The 26,705-nt window shown below is 40.5% G+C and overlaps 1 protein-coding gene across 1 annotated transcript in view; it reads right to left on the bottom strand.

The window, feature by feature from the left end:
* Positions 1-672: 672 nt before the first annotated feature.
* SFT2D1 (SFT2 domain containing 1) overlaps positions 673-26,705 on the bottom strand; it is a 246,834-nt gene continuing 220,801 nt past the window's right edge. Inside the window, exons 7-8 of the mRNA XM_069234485.1 lie at positions 10,539-10,568; positions 673-1,243 (exon numbers count right to left, since the gene is read on the bottom strand). Of these exons, the coding sequence (XP_069090586.1) occupies positions 1,204-1,243; positions 10,539-10,568 (70 nt within the window). The 3' untranslated portion in view covers positions 673-1,203. The remainder of the gene's footprint in view (positions 1,244-10,538; positions 10,569-26,705) is intronic.

A 26,705-nucleotide genomic window follows, 5' to 3' on the forward strand; every position in this document is an offset into this window, starting at 1 on the left:
CAAGTTGTGCATGTTCTGCTAAGTATACACTTGATCTCATGCTTGACATTGTAATTGGGAAATTCTTGAAAAGCTTGCTGAGGTTTGAAAGTTTATATTTTTGTATCGGTCAGGAGGTTGCATGTCCAGTATTCCGCATTTAGTTTTTGCACTTGCATAGGTTCTTCATAGCGCCATGTGATCTCCATTGCAACATTGTTCATGAAAAAAGTGTTTGCTGTGGCTTTAGCTTTAAGCTCTAGTTGCCAGATTCTGTGATTCACAAGTTGTTTTTCTGATCTGTTCAACAAGTATCTGATTTTTTTCAAGAAGTATCCCATGATATAGTGCTTGGAATCTCAACCCTCTATTCATAAACAGTATCTTCTATCAATTCACAATTGTTATTGATTGTGGTTTCATATAGGAAGCTACAAAAAAAGAAATATATCTTATTTTATAGCTCCTAACTGACCAAAATATGCAACAGCCTATATGAATAACTTCATGTAGAGGGATATGTGGTAGTGACAAAGATTTTGGTAAGATGGGTGAACTAAACATGTTTAATTTTCCGAATCAAGCTTAGCCATCATGTCTATTTCTTTAATTGATGACTGTCAATTCCCCTTCAATATCCTTTACTCACAAGAAAAAGTATGACTAATGATAGTGAGAAAACAAACAGAATAATTTTAATTTTAATAATTAATTTATTTTAGAATCTTATGAATTTATATATTTATACATTATTTTAATCAAATGAAATCTTATCTGTAATGGCATTTGTCACATGTTTAAAGTAAAAAAAATACATATAAAACTACTCATATTAACTAGTTAGAAACAATTTTTTTAAAGGGCTTGAACAAACATACAGCAATCTCATATCAACACACCAGCAAGCATTTCCACAAAGTCCAAGCAATTGAAATTTAAGTAGGTTTCTTAAATTATTGTTTTAAAAAGAAGAAACATCTTAGACCTGGGGATAAAATGGAAAAAGGTGTTTCTTTGTTGGCACATGAAAACCTCAAAAAAATAAGAGCTTGTAAAAATATGTACAAATATAATCGGAAAAAAAAAATTATATTAAAATAAAACCAACTAAAGCCCTTTGACTGAAACGTAACAACTGAGTAAACACCACGGATAGAAACCAAGCCGAACAAAATTATCCCAGCCATCAACTTTTCTCCGCGACCACCACAGGCTTAGGTTTTTCTAGTTTAGGCAGGAGGTACAGCATTTTATCACAGCATCTCTAGAAAAAATAAAATACATTTTGAGACATGTACACAAGTAAAATGATTTTCAAGTCTGGCACTTCATATCTCAAGTCCACACATGAAGTATGTGACTTTATCTCCACACATAGCAACATATACACTTGACAAAGGTTAATAAACTTCACAGCTTAAAGACCCTGTCAGACACAAGTTCCCCTTAAAGTCTCCACTGGAAAAAACTGAGTCACTATTACAATGATTGTGAGGCTTTTTTGTCATGATATACAATTGGTGGGATTTTATTTTCCCTCGCTGAGAGTGAGGTTGAATAAACAAAGATCATTCAATGTTGTTTCCCTAGGTTAGAAATGCCATTTAGACACTACTGACTTTCCAGCCCTATCAAGAAAAAAAGAAAAATGTGTACACAGATTATAAGGTTTGCCATCCACACCTATCAGTGTTCACATAATGTTTGGAAGCAGCAGGTACTATGGTTCTATGTCTTAGTAGAAACATTGACACTCACTCGCATTTAGAGCACAACACTTCCACCTATGTTCATTTAGAAAGACCACAGAATAAAAAAAAAGTTACTTAACTTTAGTAACTGTTTCTACTGATGGATACATAATTCCTCCGATTTCTCATGTTATAAATAAGCCCCAAAGCAACACCCACCGGGAAGTGGAATTGAGTTGTGCCCATTATACATGGAAATCAAACACACAGTCCAGACAAAGTACCTGTTGCTGTATTGTTGTGCCATGAGGCAGTAATGTTTGGTGAAAGTATACAAGAATGATCATGTGGCTGCCCTGCAGATGTCAGACACGAACACCTCTGTTGGGAGGTCTGTGATGCTATTGATTAAGTTTGACCAATGACTTTGTGTTTCACCACTGCGCATATTAGTTGCTCAATGTTCACCAGTAGCACATTATATGTTTTGTTCAGTTTAGCCGCCTATTGGCGTTGACATTGTATTAGCCATTACATTCTGTATTCTGCCTATTGGCTTTGACATGCTGTATTCAGTTTAGCTGCCTATTGGCTTTGACATGATATTATACATTGCATTTTGTATTCAGCTCAGCTGCCTATTGGCTTTGACATGATATTAGACATTGCATTTTGTATTCAGCTCAGCTGCCTATTAGCTTTGACATGACATTAGACATTGCATTTGATATTTAGGTTAGCTGCCTATTGCCTTTAACGTGGAGTTAGACATTGCAGTTGAGAATTCAAGCTGTATTTTTCCAAGCTGTGTTTTTCCACAAGATGAACCAAGCTGTTTTCTTCGCACAGTAGACTAGACCTGATAAGAGAGGGTACATTTGGTGTTTTTCCTTCCTGCTCAAGCTTGGGAAGAGGAGCAGTCTAGGAGATCTGGCCCGTCTCCAAAGGCTTGCATAGTTTTCCCGGGTCTGAGAGGAGGGGGAACACTTTTCTAAGGGTGGCTCAGGGCTTCAGAGAATTAGATTTGTTTCTGCCTGACTTCGGACTGGAACTTGGCGCCAGTTGCCAGTCTCCCGTGTGGGTAGATAATCTCTTTCTCGCAGTTGACCGGAGTCATCAACTTGCAGACCCCAGAAAGATGAAGCTGTAAATAGTTTCTCACACGGTGAAGTATTTGTTTTGCTTTGCATTCAATATCTTATATATATATATAACCTGCTGTGTACATTGCAACTGAAATATATTTTGTTTTCATTGCTGCCTTTGAATGTGTGCTTGAAATCTATTAATTCGTCTCTCACGAACTTGTGGGTGGGAAGAATTAACAACAATAAAAGTCTTCTTTGAACTCAGAAGTGCATTCCTGATATGTTCTGTAAGCTCTGATTACGAGATAAGTAGGAAAGCAGAACAAGGTCCGAGTGGGGAGGGCACCAAATGTCCTCTGGAAGCTATTTCTTGGCCAAAGCACAAAAGATCCTGTTATAGAGGATCATCAGTCGCAAAATGTTGAGTTTGGTCACTGCTTTGTTTTTCTTGGTTATGGCAAAGATGCTGATCATTCACTCTGTCCTATTGATCACTGCTGTTGTAATGCAGTACTGCAAGTCTTCTTTTTGATGGGATGCAGGGGACAGAAGAAAGATGGAGGCGTTACATGCTGACTCATGAGAAAAGTAGATACCAGTTTTGGAACAAAACACAGACAGAAGCTCAGAACCAATTTATCTTGGTGAATAGTGGCCAGACGGAAAAGACCTACAATTCACAAGAATATGGCTGCAGTCATTGCCACTAAGAGGACAACTTTCAGAAAGAGATGTTGGAATGGAGATAACATTTGACAAGCCAACACAAGATTCAAATTCCACTCAGGTACAATTAAGAAGATAAAGTAAACCTTTCAGGAAATGTGCCACTAGTGTTGACATAAAGGGCAGCTGGTTGGGGAGGAACATCAAGACGGTTACAGGGGTCTATAAACTCTTACGTTCGCCACTACTACGTCCTGCTGGGTCAGAGACTGTGTGAATAGTAGAACATCAGAAAGGCACGAGTGAAAAGAACTGAACTTGCACAGATGTATAAATATTCAAGAGTCCTACATAAACAAATTTGTACTAAGATTTCTGGGCACCTAGATGAGGCGTTCAACATCAGATGACAAACAAAAGGATTTGAGCTGGCACTGCACAATCACAACTTATGCAGTCACAGCATCTGAGGTGCAGGACATGACCGTCCTGCTGCAAGAACAGGCCAACTCACTGCGTGAGAAGGAGATGAGCCCAAATACTGAGAGCCAACATATCCGTATACAAAATTCTCTTCACCCACTCTTGGGTTGTCAGAATGAAAAGTGCTTAATCTTCCAGCACCTTCACAGAACCTTCGACAGACACCGAACTGAAAATAGCTTTATCGTAAAACATATAGCAGGCCACGTGACTGAGCGAACCTGAATGTCTCTCAAAGAACCACTCAGTGAAAAGTTGATGACACAAACTGAGAACACTTCCTGTTCTGGACCTTGTATAGCTTTCCTTGTGCGGACACCACAATCTGAAGAAGTTGAGGTTTGTCACTTTGGGGTGTAGCTCACACTTGTGTTTATCCAAGAAGCAACAACTGAACATCAGATCTCATGTTGAGGGAGCCTGCAAGGTGTGCTAGAACTTGGAAAATCCCCCATTTCGGAGCTCAACGACACTGGAAAAATCACCTCGCAATACAGGGTCTCTCACCCCTCCCCTAGAAAACACCACTGTCTGTTATAATGGGTGGTGGTGGTGTTTTTAGAGAGAATCATAATGGCGCTCCCTGAGATGGAAGGTCTTTATGGCAAGGTGGAGCATCAGCAATTCTAGAAAGCGTATGTGTAAACAGAGACCAGAGGACTCATATTGTCATGCCAACCCAGTTTGACACCTCCAAATCCAGCAAGGAGACATACAGGGAGTGCAGAATTATTAGGCAAATGAGTATTTTGACCACATCATCCTCTTTATGCATGTTGTCTTACTCCAAGCTGTATAGGCTCGAAAGCCTACTACCAATTAAGCATATTAGGTGATGTGCATCTCTGTAATGAGAAGGGGTGTGGTCTAATGACATCAACACCCTATATCAGGTGTGCATAATTATTAGGCAACTTAACAAAAAACAAATATATACCCATTTCAATTATTTATTATTACCAGTGAAACCAATATAACATCTCAACATTCACAAATATACATTTCTGACATTCAAAAACAAAACAAAAACAAATCAGTGACCAATATAGCCACCTTTCTTTGCAAGGACACTCAAAAGCCTGCCATCCATGGATTCTGTCAGTGTTTTGATCTGTTCACCATCAACATTGCGTGCAGCAGCAACCACAGCCTCCCAGACACTGTTCAGAGAGGTGTACTGTTTTCCCTCATTGTACATCTCCCATTTAATGATGGACCACAGGTTCTCAATGGGGTTCAGATCAGGTGAACAAGGAGGCCATGTCATTAGATTTCCTTCTTTTATACCCTTTCTTGCCAGCCACGCTGTGGAGTACTTGGACGCGTGCGATGGAGCATTGTCCTGCATGAAAATCATGTTTTTCTTGAAGGATGCAGACTTCTTCCTGTACCACTGCTTGAAGAAGGTGTCTTCCAGGAACTGGCAGTAGGACTGGGAGTTGAGCTTGACTCCATCCTCAACCCGAAAAGGCCCCACAAGCTCATCTTTGATGATACCAGCCCAAACCAGTACTCCACCTCCACCTTGCTGGCGTCTGAGTCGGACTGGAGCTCTCTGCCCTTTACCAATCCAGCCACGGGCCCATCCATCTGGCCCATCAAGACTCACTCTCATTTCATCAGTCCATAAAACCTTAGAAAAATCAGTCTTGAGATATTTCTTGGCCCAGTCTTGACGTTTCAGCTTGTGTGTCTTGTTCAGTGGTGGTCGTCTTTCAGCCTTTCTTACCTTGGCCATGTCTCTGAGTATTGCACACCTTGTGCTTTTGGGCACTCCAGTGATGTTGCAGCTCTGAAATATGGCCAAACTGGTGGCAAGTGGCATCGTGGCAGCTGCACGCTTGACTTTTCTCAGTTCATGGGCAGTTATTTTGCGCCTTGGTTTTTCCACACGCTTCTTGCGACCCTGTTGACTATTTTGAATGAAACGCTTGATTGTTCGATGATCACGCTTCAGAAGCTTTGCAATTTTAAGAGTGCTGCATCCCTCTGCAAGATATCTCACTATTTTTGACTTTTCTGAGCCTGTCAAGTCCTTCTTTTGACCCATTTTGCCAAAGGAAAGGAAGTTGCCTAATAATTATGCACACCTGATATAGGGTGTTGATGTCATTAGACCACACCCCTTCTCATTACAGAGATGCACATCACCTAATATGCTTAATTGGTAGTAGGCTTTCGAGCCTATACAGCTTGGAGTAAGACAACATGCATAAAGAGGATGATGTGGTCAAAATACTCATTTGCCTAATAATTCTGCACTCCCTGTATATGACCATGGTGGGCTGCATCAGCAGAGGGCTGAAGGAACGGCCCACCAGAACGTTGGAGAGACACAGCCAACAGTGCAGACTGAGTTGGAAAGAGACAAACTTCTGCATGTGATCCAAGAGGCTCCCTTGATGTTAGAGTCACTGCTTTCTCATGCACAACTAAGGGGCTCTCATCAACCATTTGGTGTATGTAGGGTAACCACCTCACTCCAGGTCACTATGGAGAAGGTCTTCAGCCCAGAACTTTTCACCTACAAAATAACGTTTTTAGGTGCATTAGTCTAATTAGGTCAAGGGATGCTAAACAAGACTTCAACATCCAAAACAAATTTGTTTATCACACAAAAGACCAGCACTATCAATGGTGTCCATTATGATCTGGAACAAAGTAGGCACTTTTTGGGTGTGGCACTAACAGGAAGCACAAAGCCAGTGGAGTCAGCAGCCGGAGGATGAGCAGAAGTTAGACCTGTGTCAGAAACACTGTAATCGACTCCTGAATGTCTACAATTATCTGAGGAGGTGGACAGGCTGTGTTTAGTACAGTACCTAAGAAGGGCAGTTTCTGCATGCCAGTATGATGAGATTTCTGGGCACTGATATAAGGCCCAGGATGTTTAGGAGTTTCATCACTTTTGTAAAAATACTTAGGGAGCAGATTTACTAACAATTTGAGCCTGATTCACATCACTAAGGTGTTGTAAAAATGTGCAAAGTGTTGTATTGGGATTTACTTTAAAGCACAAAGTAGTCTTAAAGTAATACAAAGTACAATTATGTGCTACCTCATGTCATGGGAGCGGACCAGGGGTAGTACATGGGCCTTCTCATGCATCCACACACTGACTGACGCAAATCCCGATCTACAAACATTGGCAGATAGGAATAGCGTCAAACAATAATGCCTCCTTGGAGCAGAAGTAATGGAGATTTTGTTTCTCGAAAAACATTTCCAACTTTGCATGTATAATGTACTGCACACGCACAAGTCAAGGATGGGTTTCAGGCCACCTGTCTTATTGGGGTCTATGAAGTAAAAGCCACCACATGTAGCAGGGAAGGAACTTTCACCTCAAAAAGAGAGGTTTGTCAGAGGCATGCCCTGGTGGAAGTCAGCAGGAAGGGACAGAAAAGGGTAAGGTGTATCCATTGAGGATTAGCAGAACGATCCAGTAATCCCGCATGATAGTCTCCCAGCTGGTGAAACATAGGGGATCCCCAGCACCCTGCACCACCAAAGGGATGTGTAGTTTAAGGAGTGGTAGAAAGAGCCATAGGTTATGAAGCAGCAGAGCCAGTGGTCGATGGCAGGGAGTGGATCTGCTGCTGCTGTTGATGACATCCTACAGATCCACCCGTTCACCAAAATAATCTGTATATCTGCTGGGGTGCTCGGATCAGTGTGTTGATGCTGCATGGACTTTTATGCTTAAACATCCTCAAATATTCCAGTACTTTTGGTGGAACTGCCTCACTGGGGTGGGTAGGCCCATAGATTGAACCACAGCTGTACTACTCTTGAAGCTTTCCATTAAAAAGTTTGCCTCCTTGCCAAATGTCTATGCCACACTCATGAACAAGCTTTTCAACTGCAAGCAGCTCCTTCCAGAGAATCTTGTGAAATGCCTTAAAGTGTGATGGCTTTGCATATGATTCAAGGTAAGGCATTTGCAGAATCTAGGTCACACCTTAGTATCTGTTTGGGAGCGTACAAACCATTGTGTACCATATATGAGGAGGGAATTGGTCTGGGAGAAAGATAAGTCATTACTGCCAGCTCCCAGAAGACATACACACAGCAAGCCAGAGGGCATGTGACATTTGCTATACGGAAGGTGAGGCTACAAAGGCAAAGAAGTTCACCCCATGGAGACCAATCTTTTATATCTTTAGTGTGAGGGACGGAAGAGACATTTGGGTTCAACTTATCAACAGAAGGGTGTGATAGCAGGGATTCACGATCAAAATGAGTAGGTCTGTATTTCCCAACTATTTGTGGACTGATGAGCCTAAGAAGGGTTTTCTCCAAACAGACAGGACTGGCTTAAACAGTGAGGGCTGCAAGAGTAGTGTTTGCCTCTACAGAAATAAAAGTTAAGTCTGAAGCTTCTGCAGCATTCCGTATCACTGTGGTCCACAAAGCGACTTCTCCTAAAGGAGAACCAGAGGGATAGGTGTAGCCCTTTCTGGAGAGGTATCCTAACTACTACTATATTGTAAGTGAAGTTGTAGGTCAGAATCCCTATTGTAGGAAGAAGGGTGGCTATCACCCTCCATTCTGTGCTGCCATAATCATCAGGTATAGCAGGAGCATCGGATCCAAACAGTTCTCTCCCCAGGAAAATCTCTAGGACTTGGGAAAATGCTGAGCCAAGGATTCGTCAAAAAAAAAAAAAAAGCTTTATGCTTTTCGTTCACCACTCTGATGATTTTAGCCGACTTAGAGAGTGGTGCCGAAACCAGCTCCGAGGGTGGTGTCTGTGTCGGGGTCTTAGGTGGAGACGAGTGACTGATGAATGCTGCCTGGGAGAACTTCTTTGACATTGCAGAAACTGAAGCCTGGAGAGCACCGAGTTGTGAGGCATTAGGATTGGAGGCATTAGAATCACCAAGTCGACAGATCAGGCTTCTCCCTTTGGGTGTGGCCCACAGTGCACTGCAGATGTTCTGAACAGTCTAGCAAAGCCAGCAATAATGATGGAGCTGTGCAAGGTCAGGAATTCTAGCTTCATCTTTTTTTCAACATTTGAATGTGCTCCATCTGCAAGGAAGCAGTCTGAGTTGGGGAAAGGCATTGAAGCTCTGAATTATCCCATAAGTGGAACTATTTCAATTAGAAAGAAGTAGTCTTCTCCTTCCTAAGGTGTTGTTTGTGGGAAAGTCTTTTTTGGAAGAATGTTCCCTGTTGGGAAACTTACCTGAAGGAGGAGGGGAACACTTCTGAATACCCCTGTGGGCCTTGGCTGAAACTAGCTTGGCTTTCAGCTCTCTAACAGCCTTGGACCATCACTCCTGTTCATTGATCATCCAGAGCCAAGATACCACATGTAGCCGTCATGTGGGTCTGACCAGAATATTTACTTACAGCATCTGAAACAGGGTTTAGATACTGAAATTTTGGAAGGACATCTGTGTGGAGGCATTTCATCAGTGAAGCACGACAACAGCACCATACCCACTGCGATGAGGCACTAAAGGACAGGAACAGACACCAGTATACTATTTGGCATCTAATATACTCCGTTGTCACAAGCAGTACACAAAGCCATGGGTGAAGCTGTCTGCACCAACTTGTGATGCTGGAGAGCTATTACTGGGGAAAAAAGGTTTCCAGATCCAGTCTGGCATCTGGAAGACATTTATAAGGGGAGGAAGCTGAGGAAAGACATGTTCATCAGAAACAAGTCTTCCATATTACCCCTCCAGTGGCTGCCTTGGCATGTTGTATGTGTCCTTACCCCTTTGGAACCTGTACTATCCCTACCACGTTTGACTCTATGCTCCACCTTTGGACCCTGTGTTATCAACATACAATACTCAACTGTGCACTACCCAGATCTGAACATTTCACGTCTACTTGTCCCTAGGGCTCGGTACTCTACTCCACCCACTAGGACCCTGCGTTGCTCCCCTGCCCTATGCTAGCCTTTACCACTAGGACCCTTCTCTGATTTCCTTCCACTCCTCCACACAGCAAGGACTGCAAAAAACAACCCCTTCCCTTGCATTGCACACATGACCATGCATTGCTTCTCCCTAGCACCCGATAATGCTCCCTGCATGAGGGCCTCAGCAGATCTCTGAATCCCCTTCTTCTCACCACCCAATTAGCATCAGTTATTTAGGCTGCTCTTTTGTACTGTTAATAGGTATCCACCAAGATTCACCATCATGCAACACTGGTAAAGAAACGGCTGCAGAGGAACAAGCGTCACTATCTGTCAAACAAGTATCCACTAATGCTGCTCATGGGCTACCTATTCTGTTTATTTCTCAAACTTGAAAAGATCTTTTCAAAACACAAAAGAACTGACGTATCCAAGGCCTGTTTTAACTTGACATAACACTTAAGACCTATGGTACAATAAAATGTGCAAACCCAGCTTTGCAAGTGAATCACTGACACCCACCTTGCTTTCCACATAATTATGTTTTCACCGAATAAAATTAGCAAAACATATTTGGTTTGCAAATAAACACCAAGAACATAAAATTAGTAGTGCAAATAGGTTAACAAATGTTAAAGTACAAGGTGTGAGGCGTAGTAACACTTCACTTTGGACAATTTTGCAACATTTGACCAAATACTGCACATTTGGATTTAATTTGATTTACTCTGGCCATGAATATAAACTTACCTTGCAAAAGGAATGTAAGACAGACTATACCTATAAAAGACAGAAAACATATATTAACGTTTAATATGAGCTTTAAGTCATACATTTGATTTTGAAATAATTTTGATTCTGCACATTTGTTAGGAGCTATTCTTTTAAGCTCCTTGAAGCCTCAAATGCCCGCTCATGCATCTACCATTTCAAACTAGCATATGCACACTGATTAACCACGACTCTAGAAACCTATAATGGCTGAAGTGAAGCACCTAATAAAGCAGAAGTGAGAGGGAAACTCTGAGTCCCATTCTGGGAGGCCACACTGCGAGCTGGTTTGGAACCCTGGTCCTCCTCACTGCTCTACACTGCTTTGGAACTAAGGGTCTAGGACAGAAAACTCTAGCCATGCGTTCAGTAAAGTTATTTGCTGGATTGGATTTCTACACTAACAAATATCACTCACTGTTTGGGACTTCATAACTCTGCCTCATCCTGTCTAGAACCGGGTGAGATTCTGTAAGCATGTGATCTTCAGACATACAGCCCTCTGGTACACAACCCACCTGCCATCTGCTGAGAAGACACCCAGCAGACTAATCCTTACTTTAGTGGATCCTGACAGTGTGAAATGTCGTTGATCTCTAGGAGCACTACAATAGAATCACTCCTCACCAATAAGCTGCGGTAATCAAATGAGGAATGGCCTCTTGAAATTCAGAGTACAGTAAGGTGCATTATAGGTGCCACTGGAACTCCTCTGAAGGTGAGGTGCTGTTCTACAAATCACATTACAAGCCAACATTCAATAATCGCTCATGAATTGCACGCATCTTAAATTTCAAAAGAAAATCATCCAACAGCCAGCTTCATCTAGCTTGCTAACCACCCAGAATGTGTCTGATCGCTTCCAGTACAGTGGTTCTTATGCTTTTGACTTCTGAGGACCTCTACTTAATCATTGCTGGAAACTGGGGAACCCCACTGAATTAGTATAGGAATTGGGGACCCCCACTGAGTTGTTACTGGAAGCCAGGGAATCAGGCCTAAGCATTTTCAATGATTTGAACCGCAAAACGATACACGAACAATACAGAAACAAGCATTCAAACAAATACACAAATGATGGAATAATTTATTTAATTCACAATTAAATGTAACAAAAATCAAAACTGGAATTTCAATAGGAGAGTTGGAGCGTTTCTAAATTCAATGGATACTACTCATTGCCCATACTCTGTTTTGCAAGAGCAGTGCAAATGCATCATACAGAACAATCTGAGGATACTAACATAATTTGTAGGCTCCAATTTAAAATGTCTTCACATTTACATTTGAAACTGTACATTTAGCTTCTTTATATACACTTTATTAAGCAGTTAATATTTTTTACTTTTCTAAGTAATTGAGGACCCCTGAAGTAGGCTTTGTGGACCCGCCAGGGGCCTCAGGACCACAGGTTTGGAATCAATGTCCTAGTAGGATTAAACAGCTCCTCCATCTAGCAGGCGGAATGTGCAACTGCAAACAGGAAGTTTGCTACCGAGTAACAACCCATCTAGTGGTAGAAATGTACAACTGCAGCAAGAGGCTTCTCCCAGAGACAAACATTTCCACCATCATGCCTCACCTATAACTGAAATGACCTCCCCATGAACTTCCACAGTTGAATAAGCCTCTAGAAAATCACAGTCTACTAAATGCCACACAACATCAATATTCCTGAACCCTAAACAACTTCTTCACTCTTTTACTCCCTTCCCGCTCTACAACCCTTAAATGTATAGGGGCGTGCTTCCCTAAGCTTCCTCTCTCACACATACCTATTCTCAAATATACTAACAGAGATGGGACAATCCAAAGGTAACCTGAACAGTGCATCAGGAAAACTTCATAGAATAAGATGGAGAAACTGAATTATACTACTCACCCGATACCTAAAAACATAAAATGCGTGATCATCATATGCCAGGTCACCCCAGGCTCATGCATGTGAAACAGTAAATCTTAAAACCTTACCAAACCAAGACTTACTATTAATCACTGAAACTTGATTCAGCCCCACCTCACTAACTTCTTTCAACTTACTTCTATCTAGTAATTGCTCTATCATCCACAGAGACACACACAATACAAATAGAGTTGAAATTCTTGTCAAACACAAAAACAGCTGAAAATGTTTCACCCTGGACTCCCCAAGCTTTACCTCCTTTGAACATCCTCAAACACTGAGATACTAAATCACAACAAATCCTGTTTCCACATGGTTTATCATTGCCCATGTCAAAATATGTAATTTCCTGGACAGTCTGAAGATCTAATCATTCCAATGAACACCCATCACCCCTAAAACATTATCTTAGGAGATTTCAATATTCCTTAGAACATACCAAAAAAACTCTTACAAACAAATTGACACTTGTAAATGCCGTGACCTTACAAGACACAAGCTGTCCACTACCACATATATGAGCAAGGCTACACTTTAATTATCTCTACATCAAACGTCACCTTCCATACCAACGACAGACTGATCAGGACCATTTTGTCATTCCCTTTTACATACCACATCTATGAACCATGAAAGCAGGCCAACCAAAAAAGTGAAAATCTGGAGTGGACCTTTATAACAATTACCTTTGAATCTTCACTCAAAGGAGTTAAGTTCCATATCTCCTTCTCCCAATCTTATCAATATCTACAAATGACCTCCCCAGCATTCACAGTGCGATGACCAGGAAGGTCATGGACAAGTCTGCTCCCCTGGAAGCCAAACCTAAGAGGAAAAAAATACACTTTGCACCCTGCTGCTCAAAAGACTACAAAAGCAATCATATGACTAGGAGATTTGGGAAAATCTGGAGAAGAACCAAGCCAAAGGAATCAATAACAGATCAAAAAAGAAACCATTAATCTCTCCTCATAGAGACAAAGTACATCTACTTCTAGTTAGCTCTGAAGAACATGTGATCAAGTGGGAAAGACAGAGGTCCTTTCCCTACTGATCCAGAGTGAAAAACATAGCCATTTGGCTGTAAAAAAAACGAACTGATTTGTGGCAAACTTCCCAATTTTAAATTCAGGATGTCAGACTCCCACTTTTGTGAAGCATGAAAACCATTTAGGGCCTCTCCTTAGACAATAACCCCTCAGCAAGATTACCAGCATTCCAGTCAGTTTTATAAGGAAACATTCAATTTCACAGTTCATTTGCAAGCCCACTTGAGGGAAGGGGTGGGGGGAAAATGAGGGCAAGGAGGTCGCTTTGGGCGTGGGAGGGCAGTATTGAGTTGTGTTTGTATGATAGATTTCGTGGCAGTTACTATGCACCAGGGGCATCAGGAATTTCGTCCACGTAACAAAAGACATCAGAGGTAAGTAAACAGCTTTAAGCCTCATAATGCTGATGTGCCATGCACATCCCCCTTGCGATCGTGGTCCGTTGATGGAGAAAAGACTAAACAGTAGAGGATCTCCAGTTGATATTTAAATGTTTCTTTGATAAAGAAAGAAAAGATAGAAAATGTCACAAAAAGATTACCATGGAAAGAGTGAAATAAATAAAAAATAAAAAAAAACAACAAAAACAAAAACACACAATTGAACATCCCTGGCTATTGTCCTTTCAGTAGGAGGTCTATTACGACCTTTTTCGTGATCAGCCATTTCTCCAAAACTTGTCAGGGTGAACTGGAGAGGGGTTTGATGGGTCTATGCATATCCCAATGTCTGATCTGGGAGTAATGGAATGTTCTACAAATGGTATGCTGCAATCCTTCTTAATGAGTTTGAAAGGTCTGATCCTTTCCTCAATGAACAGCTTGCCTGCTCTCCTATATCCCTTATAATTTCACGTGCACCTTTAAATGATATTGGATAAATATCAGGAATACCAATAACCGGGCTGAATGGGGAGCGAGAAAAGGAGAGGGTCCAAATAGCTACCATATCCCAAACTGCCAAGAGACCTCAGGCTCTGTACTTCTTTACTAACTGTGGGACCTTCCAAATGTGTATTCCAGCTACTGTTTGGTCAGCAAAGCACAAGTGCTTTTTGGGCTTCTTCCTCTGCCACTCAACCAAGTGCCATAATTGAGCCACCTCATAAGTACTTCATTACGTTTGAGAGGTCCAGCCTTCTCTCCCCGCATAACTGATGCACTATGTGACTGGCCAGACTCGGCCTTCTCCCGCCACAACAAAGTGCCTTCTGCAGAGGGGGCGACTGGGGTCCTGCACTGGGATAGTTTGGAAAACATGATTTTAGGCAAGTGAGGCATCTTGATCGGCACAATTCTCCCCAGAAATGTGAGCACTCATAGGCGTCAGGACTATAAATCTCACTGCACCTTTCTCAGCAAAAACATGTACCTGCTCTGCACAGACAGTTCCAGAGAGCGAGTCAACAAAATTCACAAATACAGTTTTGTATTGGCAGACTGCTGAAAAGGTAGCTGAGACTGCAGCAGACTAGTTTGCTCAGTTGTGACAGAAATGTTAAGTATCTGCGATTTCTGAACATTAGTCTTGAGACTTTGCCATTAGTACTCAATGGAAGAAGTGGGGCTGCCATCATAAACATACACAGAAATCTATGTGTCCACTATAGCTTCTTTATCGTTTTCTGGATTGAATGATTTCTACCCTTCCACTACAGACCCCAGGAAACATTCCCCCCCCCTCTATTTGTGTTGTAGCACATTATGGCAGTACATCACTGTCTCAATCCACTTTCTTCATGCTGCTTATCACTCTCACCACCCACTCCTGGCTCCTCATTGTTCCTTTGTTTATTTTTTTTTCTAATTACTTATTTGAACGACCAGCCATGACAAGAAAGTGGGCATGGAGAAAAGAGAAGAGGCAGCGGGAGGGTACAGCAGACACGGAGTGGAGGAGAGAGTGAGTGCAGAGAGAAAATTCAGCCCTATGCCTCTTTCGTTCCTGAGAAATGACAGGGGGAAGGTGACGGGCAAAATGAAGGCAGGTAAAGAGGGGGGTAAAGGAGGGGAGGCCTCACGGCTCCTAAGAGCCCTACCGCCTGCAGGTGAACATCAATATCAATAGCTGACTCCACTGTCTGCTCATTTTCACTTTGAACCCTCTCAAGGCACCATTAAGTCACCAGTTCGAGGGTGTATGTACATTCTCCAAGTCCTGTGGCTGTGTAAAATGCACTGCTTACTGAAGATTTCAGCCTTTCAGACTTAAACATCATTTGAAAGCACCATCATTTGGTTTCTACTGCAATGCTGCCCCCCTTCCGCCTGGGGCAAGCTACCCTTTGGGTGCTACCCCTCCCCTCCCCCACCTAGAATACAACATTTCAGTAGCACTCTATCCACCAGGACGTCTGCCACATCACAACTGTAAATCTTGAGTCTTCATGTAATTTGCCAGGACATTATGTACAATACTCAGACGCTCTCCAGTGCCTAGAGAGAATGTTGTCCTCTAAACTGGCTGTTTTGGAAGTATCAGTTAATAAGTCAGACCATATCCTGCACTCACACCTGATCCTATTAAAGTATGATTCAGGATAAAAGAGTATTATTAGATAAAACTACTTCACCGTTAAGTCATGAAGAGGGGTGGGAATTTTCTGTATCTCAATTCGATGACTAACCGAGCACCCAACAAGTTGATTCTGCTTGAGGAGCTGTCATCTAACCGTCAATCTAGGGATATGGGAATACAAGCGGGTTCTCCTTATTGTCGGAAAAAGAATTATGAGCCTACCAGCCTGACTTAGTGAGTTGTCTTTGCATACACTCTTTGAACCAATATCCACAGAAATATTATCTCAGCCCTCCCAAGCCCTCTCAGCAAATGTAAAAAGAGTAACCACTTGCCAATATTTTAGAAGAAAGAAATTCCTGTGTCAATAAATCCCGGGTGGGGGGGAAGAAATCAAAGGAGAACACCAAAGGCAATAAACAAAAAGATAAAAGGAAGAAAAGCAATGTAGAGCCTGCAAACAAAAAACACAAAAAAACTCTGCTTTGGTGCAAATTCCGATCCTGGTGTGGAAGTGCAGAGTGAATGAGGTGAAGGGGTGACCTGACCGAAAAAAGGGTGGCAGTCCCCTTCAATAAAAACACTCCTCAGTCCATTCTCCATGCTTATGGACAGAAGACCATGGCTGTGTCTATCTGGATTCCTCCACAAAGAGTTTTTCCCCTGCACCCCTGACCACAAAGGCTAAAAAATGTCTTCCAATGTTGGCAATAATGTAATTCATAATGGTGAAATTCTGAGGGCTAACACTCCATGTAATGTTTTGAATGTGCCTCTTGTGTTGGAACTTAGCGCCATCGTTCACCAAGAAATATTTCTGAACCGAACATTCTTATTCGCCTGCTTATCTGAGATAGTTGAATTACAAATAGTCCAAAGTATTACGATCTTCCTGGTCTATATAGAAAACCCCGGTGCAAATAGCAGGACCAGAGTAACCTTTAATTTAAAAGTAGCGTCCAATCTAGTCCTAATAAATAGTGACAAGTTACGCAGTCGAGGCATTGATGTTTTCACCCTGCAGGAAGAGAAGGCTTGCAAAGCTTCCTTTTAAACAATCATGGGCGAAGTGTATAGCCTTCTGGTTGCTCCGCACCTACAATCAATTTCACATGAGAATCTAACAAATCTGCGGATATCCCTGGCAATGGAGGGCAGAAAGGTTTCTTTGCTTGGTAGGAATGGGAAGGGAAATCCTTCAGTTGCAGATCATGAGACTGAGTTGGAGTTGGACAGCAGATGTCCTTAACTCTAAGGATGCCATTGGGTTTAACAGCAATAAAAGTTCCTAGTAATGGCCTCATTGGTTTCCTGGAATGCAGCAAGACTGTACTGATGATGATAAAATGTTATTTTTTTTAAATTTATATAGCCTGGCTGCCGATATCATATGCACCCAGGAAACCTGGTCAACAAATGATTTTATGTTAAGGGTAATTTGTTTTGATTTGTCTCGCAAGTCCCTCTAGAAAGGGCCATTCAAGAGTGGTATAGCGATGCTCTTAAGTAATAAATACATTTGGTCTTACAGTCTGTTTACTCGCAACTCAACATTAAGTCAGGCTATAAGAATACTCCTGTAAGGTGACCAGGACATTAACTACTCTTTTGGTGGTGAATGTGTATGTGTCTCCAGACTCCACCTAGGAGCAATTCGTAATGGAAACGTTCTCTTTTGTCTCTGAAATAAGGAAGCGAGAAGATTGTTAGTGGGTGATTTTAATGTCAAAATGTCAAACCATGTTTTAAGGCTATTTACGAATGGGCCCAAAGAAGAAGCATTAACAATGTTCCCCGCAATCTTCCCTCCCAACAGTAAATCTCATAAAAGAGGTCTCTTGTTGATGGAAGGTGTAAGAAAGTTTCAATAGTTAATAGAATAATTGAGAACTATACTCTTGTGAATTTTACACATAAGTCTTCGGCTAGCACATCAACCATCCACTGATTATGAGATAGTTCTTTTAACCTCTTTTAGGAGGATTTCAGATATGAAAGTCATTGATAATTCCTTCAGTGATCATAAAGTACTTTCCTTCCTGATCGATTTGGCTCAAAAGGAAGTGGGGTCCTGGAACTCTAAAGATACAACAGTGAGCTTTGCTAAATCAAATGGTAGAACATAGTGAAATTCTAAAGTAATTACTAAACTGAAAGAATCTCTGACAATACTAATCACAAAGCCACGGTCTCTATCCCCGATCCAATACTTAAGTATACAAGAAATATAAAATCCCTGGTGGCTACAGCTAAATTAAATAGCTAGTTTTCATTAAAGAGAACATGTGTTAACCCTGTTACCCCACTCCCCCAAAATAGCGAGATAAATAGTTTATTAAAAAGACAATTTCTCTCTTTTTCTGCTGAAAGAGGCAAATTAGTCACGCTATTGAAAAGAACAAGGCATTGATTGAAAGAAGGTGGCTGTTAGGAAGGAAATGATTAGAACTGGTTCAAGATAAAAGAAGCTGCCTCCCGGAAGGATACAAAAAGATATAGGGAAATTATATCTATCTGTTGTAGATGTAGAATAAAATCACTTTCAACTGCTATAAAGGAAGATGAATGGCGCACTTATATCGGTGATCTCTACTCATCTAATTCCGGTACAGAGCTGACATTTATCCCTCTGGCTTATCTAAGCCGCAGTATTTTGCCTTCCATGCATGAAAGGGATTGAGGTTAAAATTTGGGGTATGAGAGCCTCTAGGGCGATGGTGCCCGATGAGATCCCTATGTCTGTAATTAAGAGGCAGGCCCCATTATGCAATATTTCTTCCTTCTTGGACAGGGAGTATCTTAATTCCCCAACATAAAATAGGCTCAGTGAATGTCCCCACTAATTGCAGGCAAATTGCCCTACTTGAAGCAGTAAGAAAAGTATTTGCTAAAAGTATTCTTGATCATCTTTCAGTATGGGTAGAAGAGGTAAAGATTCATCCTTTACAGCAAGCAGGTTTTAAGAAGAAACACTGTATGTTGTACAAAATCTTTAAGCTGAAATTAACAGTAGAAAAGTATGTGTCTATTTGCAGGTCTAATGTATATGCTGCATTTATAGATTTTACTATAACATTTGATAGGGTAGAACAACCAAACTTACGGAGAAAACCAAAGAAATTAGGCATGCCTGAAATCCTCCTTGCCTTAGTGATTGCCCTTCAGTCCTCTACCTGGTGACAGGTGGGTGGCAACCGGGGCCTTTCTTCTATAATTGCAACCAAAAATGGTCTGAAACAGGGCTGTTTGTTGGTCCCACTACTTTTCTCATTGTACGTTTCAGATACTTTAGAAAGTTTATTGAATAGTAAGAGGGAATTCAACTTGTATTGGTGGCTAATCTTTTCCATGTCTGATGTATGATGATGACATTGTCATTTTAGACTTAAATCCTAAGGGTCTAAATAATCAGTTGGCCTCACTTCAGCAGTATGCTTCTTGTCACTTCTGAAGATGAACATCTCAAAAAGTAAATGTTTGACCTTTACAAAATAGCAAAAGTAAGAAGTCTTGTGATTATAGCTGGTTTCTGGGTTTAGAAAAGCTGGAAGTAGTAAAATCACACCCCAATTTAGGAAAAATTATGTGGAGCAGTATGAACGAAAAGGATCATATTAACCACTGTTCCTTCAAGGCCTCATCACATGCCAATGGACTAAAGGCATTTTATAATGCAGTGGCTCGGAGGCACTTTTCACGCCTGCTCTCAGTACACAACGTAAAGGTTCTCCCAATGCTACTGCATGCCATAGAATCAATCAACCAGTCTAAGTAGAATTATTTAAGGAAGATGGAAGGCCAGCTTTGCTGAAGCTGTGTAATTTTAATTTGTCTGTTCCTGTACCTGCTTTAAGACTTAAATGTGTCTTAATAATCTGTCATGTGAAGGCCTGGCTAGTGCAATCCAATGAGGCAACCAGCTCATGAAGGGCAAGGTGGATTAATTGAGGGTTTTTTGTGCTTTGAAATTTTTGGTTCAGAGTAAGCAAAATATTAATCTCTAGAGATGTTAAATATGCATTAAATCAATTTCATCTAAAGCAGGATTCACTGGATGCGTTTTTCTCTTACTCAAACATTTCCTAAAGCATTCATCTGATATAATACGTCAAATTTAGAACATGGAATTTGTCACTTTTGTACACTATTACCAATTAATGTATTCCCTCTAAATGGGTTGACAGCAAATTGGAATAATTTCAAACACAAGGTAAAACTATTTAATTTGTGTAATACGGGCATTCAGGATTTTAATTATGTATTATTAGTTCTGCACTGCACTTTCCCCGCCGTTTAATTCTAAGACCAATGTTTTTACATTGCAATATTAAGACAGTAGCAACGGCTCGGACACTGCTTTTCTCACCTACAAATGAAGTAATTTGTCAAAAAGTTGTAAAAATTTTTTAATGCTTTTTAAAAAAATGTATATTAATGTGATTGCTGTTATTTGTAATATTTTAATGTGATTCATGTTATTTTCTACATTGTTTTATTTTATGTGGATCTCATTTGCGTTACAAACCTTGAAAAAAATTGTAATTGAATTGAACTGAGGGACCAGTCATGGCCAGGCTTCAAACTTTCCTGCTTGTGTGCTGCTTGCCTGTTGCTCCCCCTGTTTATGTAAAAAAAAAAATAAAAAAAAAAAAATATATATATATATATATATTTTTGCTAAGGCCTGCCTGATACATCATTACGAGGACACTCACTATTTTGCATCTGTGGGGCTTCCCTCATGCATATTTTATTTCTTAATTTACTGTCCCACAATGGCTGTGAGTCATACCAAAAAGTTATACTAGTAGTAAAGTGTAACAAAACTAATAATATAAAGATTGCTGTTTGAGGATGGGTAAATATCTGCACGCATCTGTGGCTGTCTGGGAATGACTTTACCAAGATTATTTTCAAGATGGTTGCCTCTGTGCGCACATGCAAGCTGACTCATGTTGGCCATCTTGCAATGCTTTTGAGCATGCAGAAATATGGCAGCCATCTGGGGGAAAACCCTGACATAGCCAATAGGTCTGTGCCTGAACTTGAAAGGCAAATCCTAATGGCTGCCTGCTTCATGCAGACACTCCTGAACATTGTGAGCTCTAAAGTGTACCGAAATATTAGTTTTTTTTCCTCTAAAATTGTTTCATTTCTTTCCTTTGTTATGCAATCTCAAAAAAAGGAAAAAGTAACTCAATGAAAACATTTGCTTTGGTATGAATGTTAAAAATGAGTGCAAATCTGATTTAGTTTATAGTATTAATTACTTCCAATAATTTAGTGGTGGACAAAATGCAGTTTATTAAATGCCCCTTCACAATATTCTTACAGGAAAAATTAAGGGCTATGACCTCCTCTCCAACAGATGGAGTTTCAGGCTTGAATTTAAGGGGAAGAGTAGTTGAGTGATTCCCAAGATGTTGCCACCACAGCCTGTGTAATCCATCAGCTTTCTTGCGGGGGGAAGGGGAGGGCGGAATCTGTAAATGGAGGCAGTTGTGCTATGGTTATATGTGAAGTGGTGTTTCTTTAAGTGATGATGTCAACAGTGGAATGGAACATTGTGGGGATTCCATGTGGGACAGTTAAGGAGAACTGAAGGAGAGGAGTATCTGAACCGGTTGCACTGGATTATCTTCGGGCAGATGCCAATTAAAGGTCTTTACTAGAACACAAATGACTGTGTCATATGGCGACGAGGACAAACGATTAATGAAATATCATTGTTACAATAAGGACATTGTGTTTCTACTGGTATTTCCTCATTTCCACAGACGTCCAGCCCACAAGCGCATACTGTGAGATTAACAAAGCGTATCTTTACTAAGACCGCGTGTTCATGTGCTCATGCAGATCCCGAGCGCAACAGAGCATGTCTTCACCAAGGCCGTGTGTGCACGCAGGACACGTGCAAGAACAACACCCAAAAGCAGAAGTATAAATACCGCGTTGTTACTGCGTTTAATGCTTTGTTAAGGACTTTATTAATCTTACCTTCACTCCGATTGATTTTGGGATAGTCAAGCCTTCCATCAACATTTTTGCTTGCCTCATGTTGACGTCTGATGGTTTTCCTGACCCCAAGTTGAGGTTGTGAAAGATAATAAAGTGGGGAAAAACTAGAATTCTAACAGAATACTGATGTCATTTCCTGTTCACACTCTGTGACGTTAAGAAGTGGAATGGGGATTTAAACAGTGCCACTCAGAGGAAAAAACAAAGGGAAAGAAAAGAGGGGAAATTAATTAACTAATTTTCAATGACATTAGTTAATAGGTTGTATTAACCTGTTACAAGGATTAATGAGATATATATATATATTTTACGTTTAATTATATTAAACCTATAATATGTCTCATCAATCTCCTCTCAGTATGTCTGAACTGCCACAATTTTTATCTGAATGAGGTGAGCCGATATTGCATTGGAAAAAATGGATAAACTTGTTTGATTCTTATTTAATTGGTATTGGCAGTGAGAAATTTTCCCCGGCAAGGAAACAAGGCATTCTTTTGCACCATTTAGGAATTGAAGGACGGAATATTTATGATAGCCTTGATCTAATAAACATTGGTACTGCTGATGGTGAGCCTAGAGATGTTTTTGAAATATCATTCATGATGCTTAAAAAAACATTTTGGAGGTCCCATAAACATCGCTATGGAGAGCCACAAGTTTTTTTATGAGAATACAAGCTAAAGATGAGAGTTGGTAACTATACTCCATCACTCAAGACGTTAGCACAAACGTGTGATTTTGCTGATTTAACTGAGTCTCTTATATGAGATCAACTTGTGCGTTGCACCAATAACCCAAGAGAAGTTGTTAGCAAAGAATCCATCTTTACAAGACGCAATAACTATTGCCGAAAGTATGGAACATGCCATTTTCTGGGTAAAAGAAATTAAAGATGGGGGTTCCAATTCTGGTACTCTTATGGAATTCGGTTCTACGTCTATGCTGGCAAGAGTTTCAACTTGTGATAGTGTTCAAGAAAGTGATCTTGCGCAGAAAATAACTGGCAGGATGAAGATTAGTGGTGATGCACAGAAAGACTACAAGATCAGATGTTAAATGTGTGGGAATATTGGTCGTCTGGCAAATAACCCCAAATATTTTGCCAGGAATATTAATTGTAGAAATTGAGGAAAGAAGGGGCATTTAGCAAAGGTTTGTAGGAATTTTAAAGTAAATATGGTGGATGAGACGGTAGGAAATCAACAGATATTACACAATGATTGTGCAAGTAGTAGAAACCAGCAACCTGATGGGGGTAAAGAAAACAAATCAGTCATGCCAAAGTGTGATATTGGAATTGGAGGCAAGACTGTTCCAGTCCTTGCGGACTCTGGATCTCCTATCACAATAATTGGTGATAAAAACTGGGAAACAATCTTTGGAGATGATAAATTTAATTAATTTCACCAGACATTGATCCTGTGGGATATAGTGGGCAGAAAATTCATTTGTTTGGATACTTAGTCATGTCGATAAAATTCAAAGTACGTGAGACAATAGGAAAGGTTTATGTAGCCAAATGTGGTGACAATCTTTTAGGTTGGCGACATCAGAGGGATTTGGGCATTATTTTGAATCCAAATGCTCCTGATCAAGTTCTTTCTATTTCAAATTTAAGTGATGATGTTGAGATTGTAAATGACTTCCCAGCAGTTTTTAGTGATAAACTAGGGCTGTTGAAGAATTTCAAACACAAGATTATCTTAAAGTCTAATGTTAAACCAGTTGTATACAAGGTGAGGAAAGTACCACATTTGATGTTGGACCCGTTAAAAGTAGAACTCAACAGATGATTGGAGTTGGGGGTCATTGAGGAGATTGAAGGCTCAGAGTGGTTGGCTCCTATAGTTTTGGCTCCCAAGGATAACGGGCCAAAAATAAGGTGGTGTGTTGATCTTAGGGGTCAACCTTTACCTAATATTAATGAGACTCTGGCTATGCTGACTGGAGCCAATGTGTTCAGCGTGATGGACTTGTCAGCAGCATATCATCAGATTTTACTTCATGAAGATTTGAGGCACCTTAATTCTTTTGTTACTCATTTGGGGGCATTCAGCTTTATAAGAATGCCTTTTGGGTTAGCTTTTGCTGCTGCATGTTTCCAAAGGGTAATGGGGAGGTGGTAGGGGAGTACTCAAGGGCCTCGATTCTGTTTTGTTTTTGCAGGATGACATACTTGTATAAGATGAAAATACTGACAAGCATGATTAAATTTTAAGAGCAGTACTCAAGAGGTCGAAGGAAAATGGATTGACCTTAAAGAGGGAAAAATGTAAATTTTGGGATGGTACTGTTTCTTTTCTAGGTCACACCATCTCTGGAGATGGTATTAAGCCCAAATTAGAGTTGGCTATATCAATTATGTCAGTGCCGACACCTGTTAATAAGGATCAAGTATGATCATTCCCTGGACTTGCCGAGTATTACTCTAAGTTCAATAAAAAGTTTGCAAGTGTGGTTTAGCCCTTAAGAGTGATTTTGAAGAAAGGTGAGAAGTTTGTATGGTCTCCAGAGTGTGAAGAAGCTTTTTATGCAGTGAAAGGTGAGATTGGGACAATGGCCACTTTGGGCCATTTTGATGTAAGAAGCAAAACATTACTGTCCACTGATGCCAGTTTAAAAGATCTTGGAGCAATTCTCTCACAAGTGGTGGATGAAGAAGAGAAAGTAGTAGCTTTTGCATCATGTTCTCTTAAGGGATCAGAGGAACGGTTTTTAGTGATAAAACGTGAGGCATTGGCCTGCACTTGGGCCATAGATCATTTTAAGCATTATCTGTGGGGTTTACCATTTGTGCTCAGGAGTGATCATAGGTCACTTGTACAGATGTTTGCCTACTGGAATATTGAGAATACTAAACCACGGGTTAAACATTGAGTAGAAAGTTTGTTGGATTTCAACTTTTTTGAAGTGTATTATCCAGGAAAGAAGACTAGTCAAGCTGATTTCCTTTCTAGATCGTCATTAACAGACTGCAGTCCGGATGAACAAATTCCTATATTGTGGGTTAAAGAGGAGAATGAAATGAGGAATGTGGAAAAGACACAGCTCGCTGATTGGTCTTGGATTATGTAGTACAAGGATGGCCTTGTTTAAACAACTGTCAAGAAGGTAGTAAAGCATGCTGGTGTGTTAAAGGTGAGTTAAGCATCATAGAAGGCAATTTGTATAGGGGTAGCAGATTGGTTCCGCCTATAGGGTTGTATGAGAAATTGATCTATTTGGCCCATGAGGGACATTTGGGTAGGAACCTTACCAAAGCCAGCATCCGAGAGTGTTATTGGTGGCCTGGTTTAGACAAGCAATTGGAGGCGATTGTAAAGGATTGTATACAATGTGCCGGTAATGACAGGTCTAAAGTCATACGGACTGCCCGTTTATCCCGCCATTTCTGTTCCAGATGAACCGTGGTTTAAATTAGGATTGGATTTAGTTGGACCGTTTGAAACCTTACCACCAAATGAAAGATTTGTTATTGTTTTAGTTGATTACACTTCTAAGTGGGTCACTGCTAGTTGTGTACATTCTATCACCACTAAAACTGTGATAGAGTTTTTGACTGATGTGTTCGCTTGTGAAGGTGTCCCAAAGGTGAAGGTGACTGACAATGGTGTTCAGTTCACTTCACTAGAAATGAAAATGTTCTTAAAGACTTAGCAATTTCTTATTACCGCACTGCACTCTATGCTTCTCAGGTCAATGGTTTGGTTTAGAAAATGAATCAGTTAGTGAAAGCAAGTATTCAGACAGCTCTTGAAAATAAGGTGCCTCTAAAAGTTGTGTGCCCATAGAAATGCACCAAATGCTATCACTGGGAGGTCTCCTTTCCGTGTATTGAAAGGCAGATTGGCGGGTTCTTAGCTGAACCCTTTGTGGTTACATTTTAGAACTAGAGATAACGCAGTATCAGATTGTTCTAAATTTATGTATGTTTCGTCTAGCTAGATGTACTAATAAGGAGACTATGCAACAGACTAGGCATGAAGGGAAACTGGGTGGTAGTTCACCCACTTCGTGTGAGAGTGAAGGACTGAGGAGAAGTGTGAAGAATAGGACATATCCTAAAGATTTTGAGGATTAAATATTGTAACATGATATATGCACAGTTTATTGATGTTTTGCATAAGTTCTGTAGTGGAATTATTCTGTAATTAGTATGTAATTTCTTCATGTACATAGTTTTTCTTGTTCTTTCTGTTTCTATACATTTTGGATCATTTCTATTATGGTTATTTCTATATTAATGTTGTACTTGTTGTATTAGTTGTGATTTACGAAGGGGAGAGATGTGTTATGGTTATATGTGAAGTGGTGTTTCTTTAAGTGATGATGTCAAAGGTGAAATGGAACATCGTGGGGATTCCATGTGGGACAGTTGAGGAGAACTGAAGGAGAGGAGTATCTGAACCGGTTGTACTGGATTATCTTTCGGTGGATGCCAATTAAAGGGCTTTACTAGTATAGAAATGACTACGTGTCAAATTCCTTAACCCTTAAATACAAGAGATTTCCAGTTTTGCCAAAATACATTTGCAGGGCATTTTCCCAAGGGTGTCCAAACAAAACAAAGGGCAACAGAAACTTAGTCCAGCACTTGCGTCTAGTCAGGACAGACAAACCACACAGTTAGGTTTTCTATGACAATAACATCAACCA

The sequence above is a fragment of the Pleurodeles waltl genome, chromosome 5 (assembly GCF_031143425.1).
Source record: "Pleurodeles waltl isolate 20211129_DDA chromosome 5, aPleWal1.hap1.20221129, whole genome shotgun sequence".
In the NCBI taxonomy this organism is placed as follows: Eukaryota; Metazoa; Chordata; class Amphibia; order Caudata; family Salamandridae; genus Pleurodeles; species Pleurodeles waltl.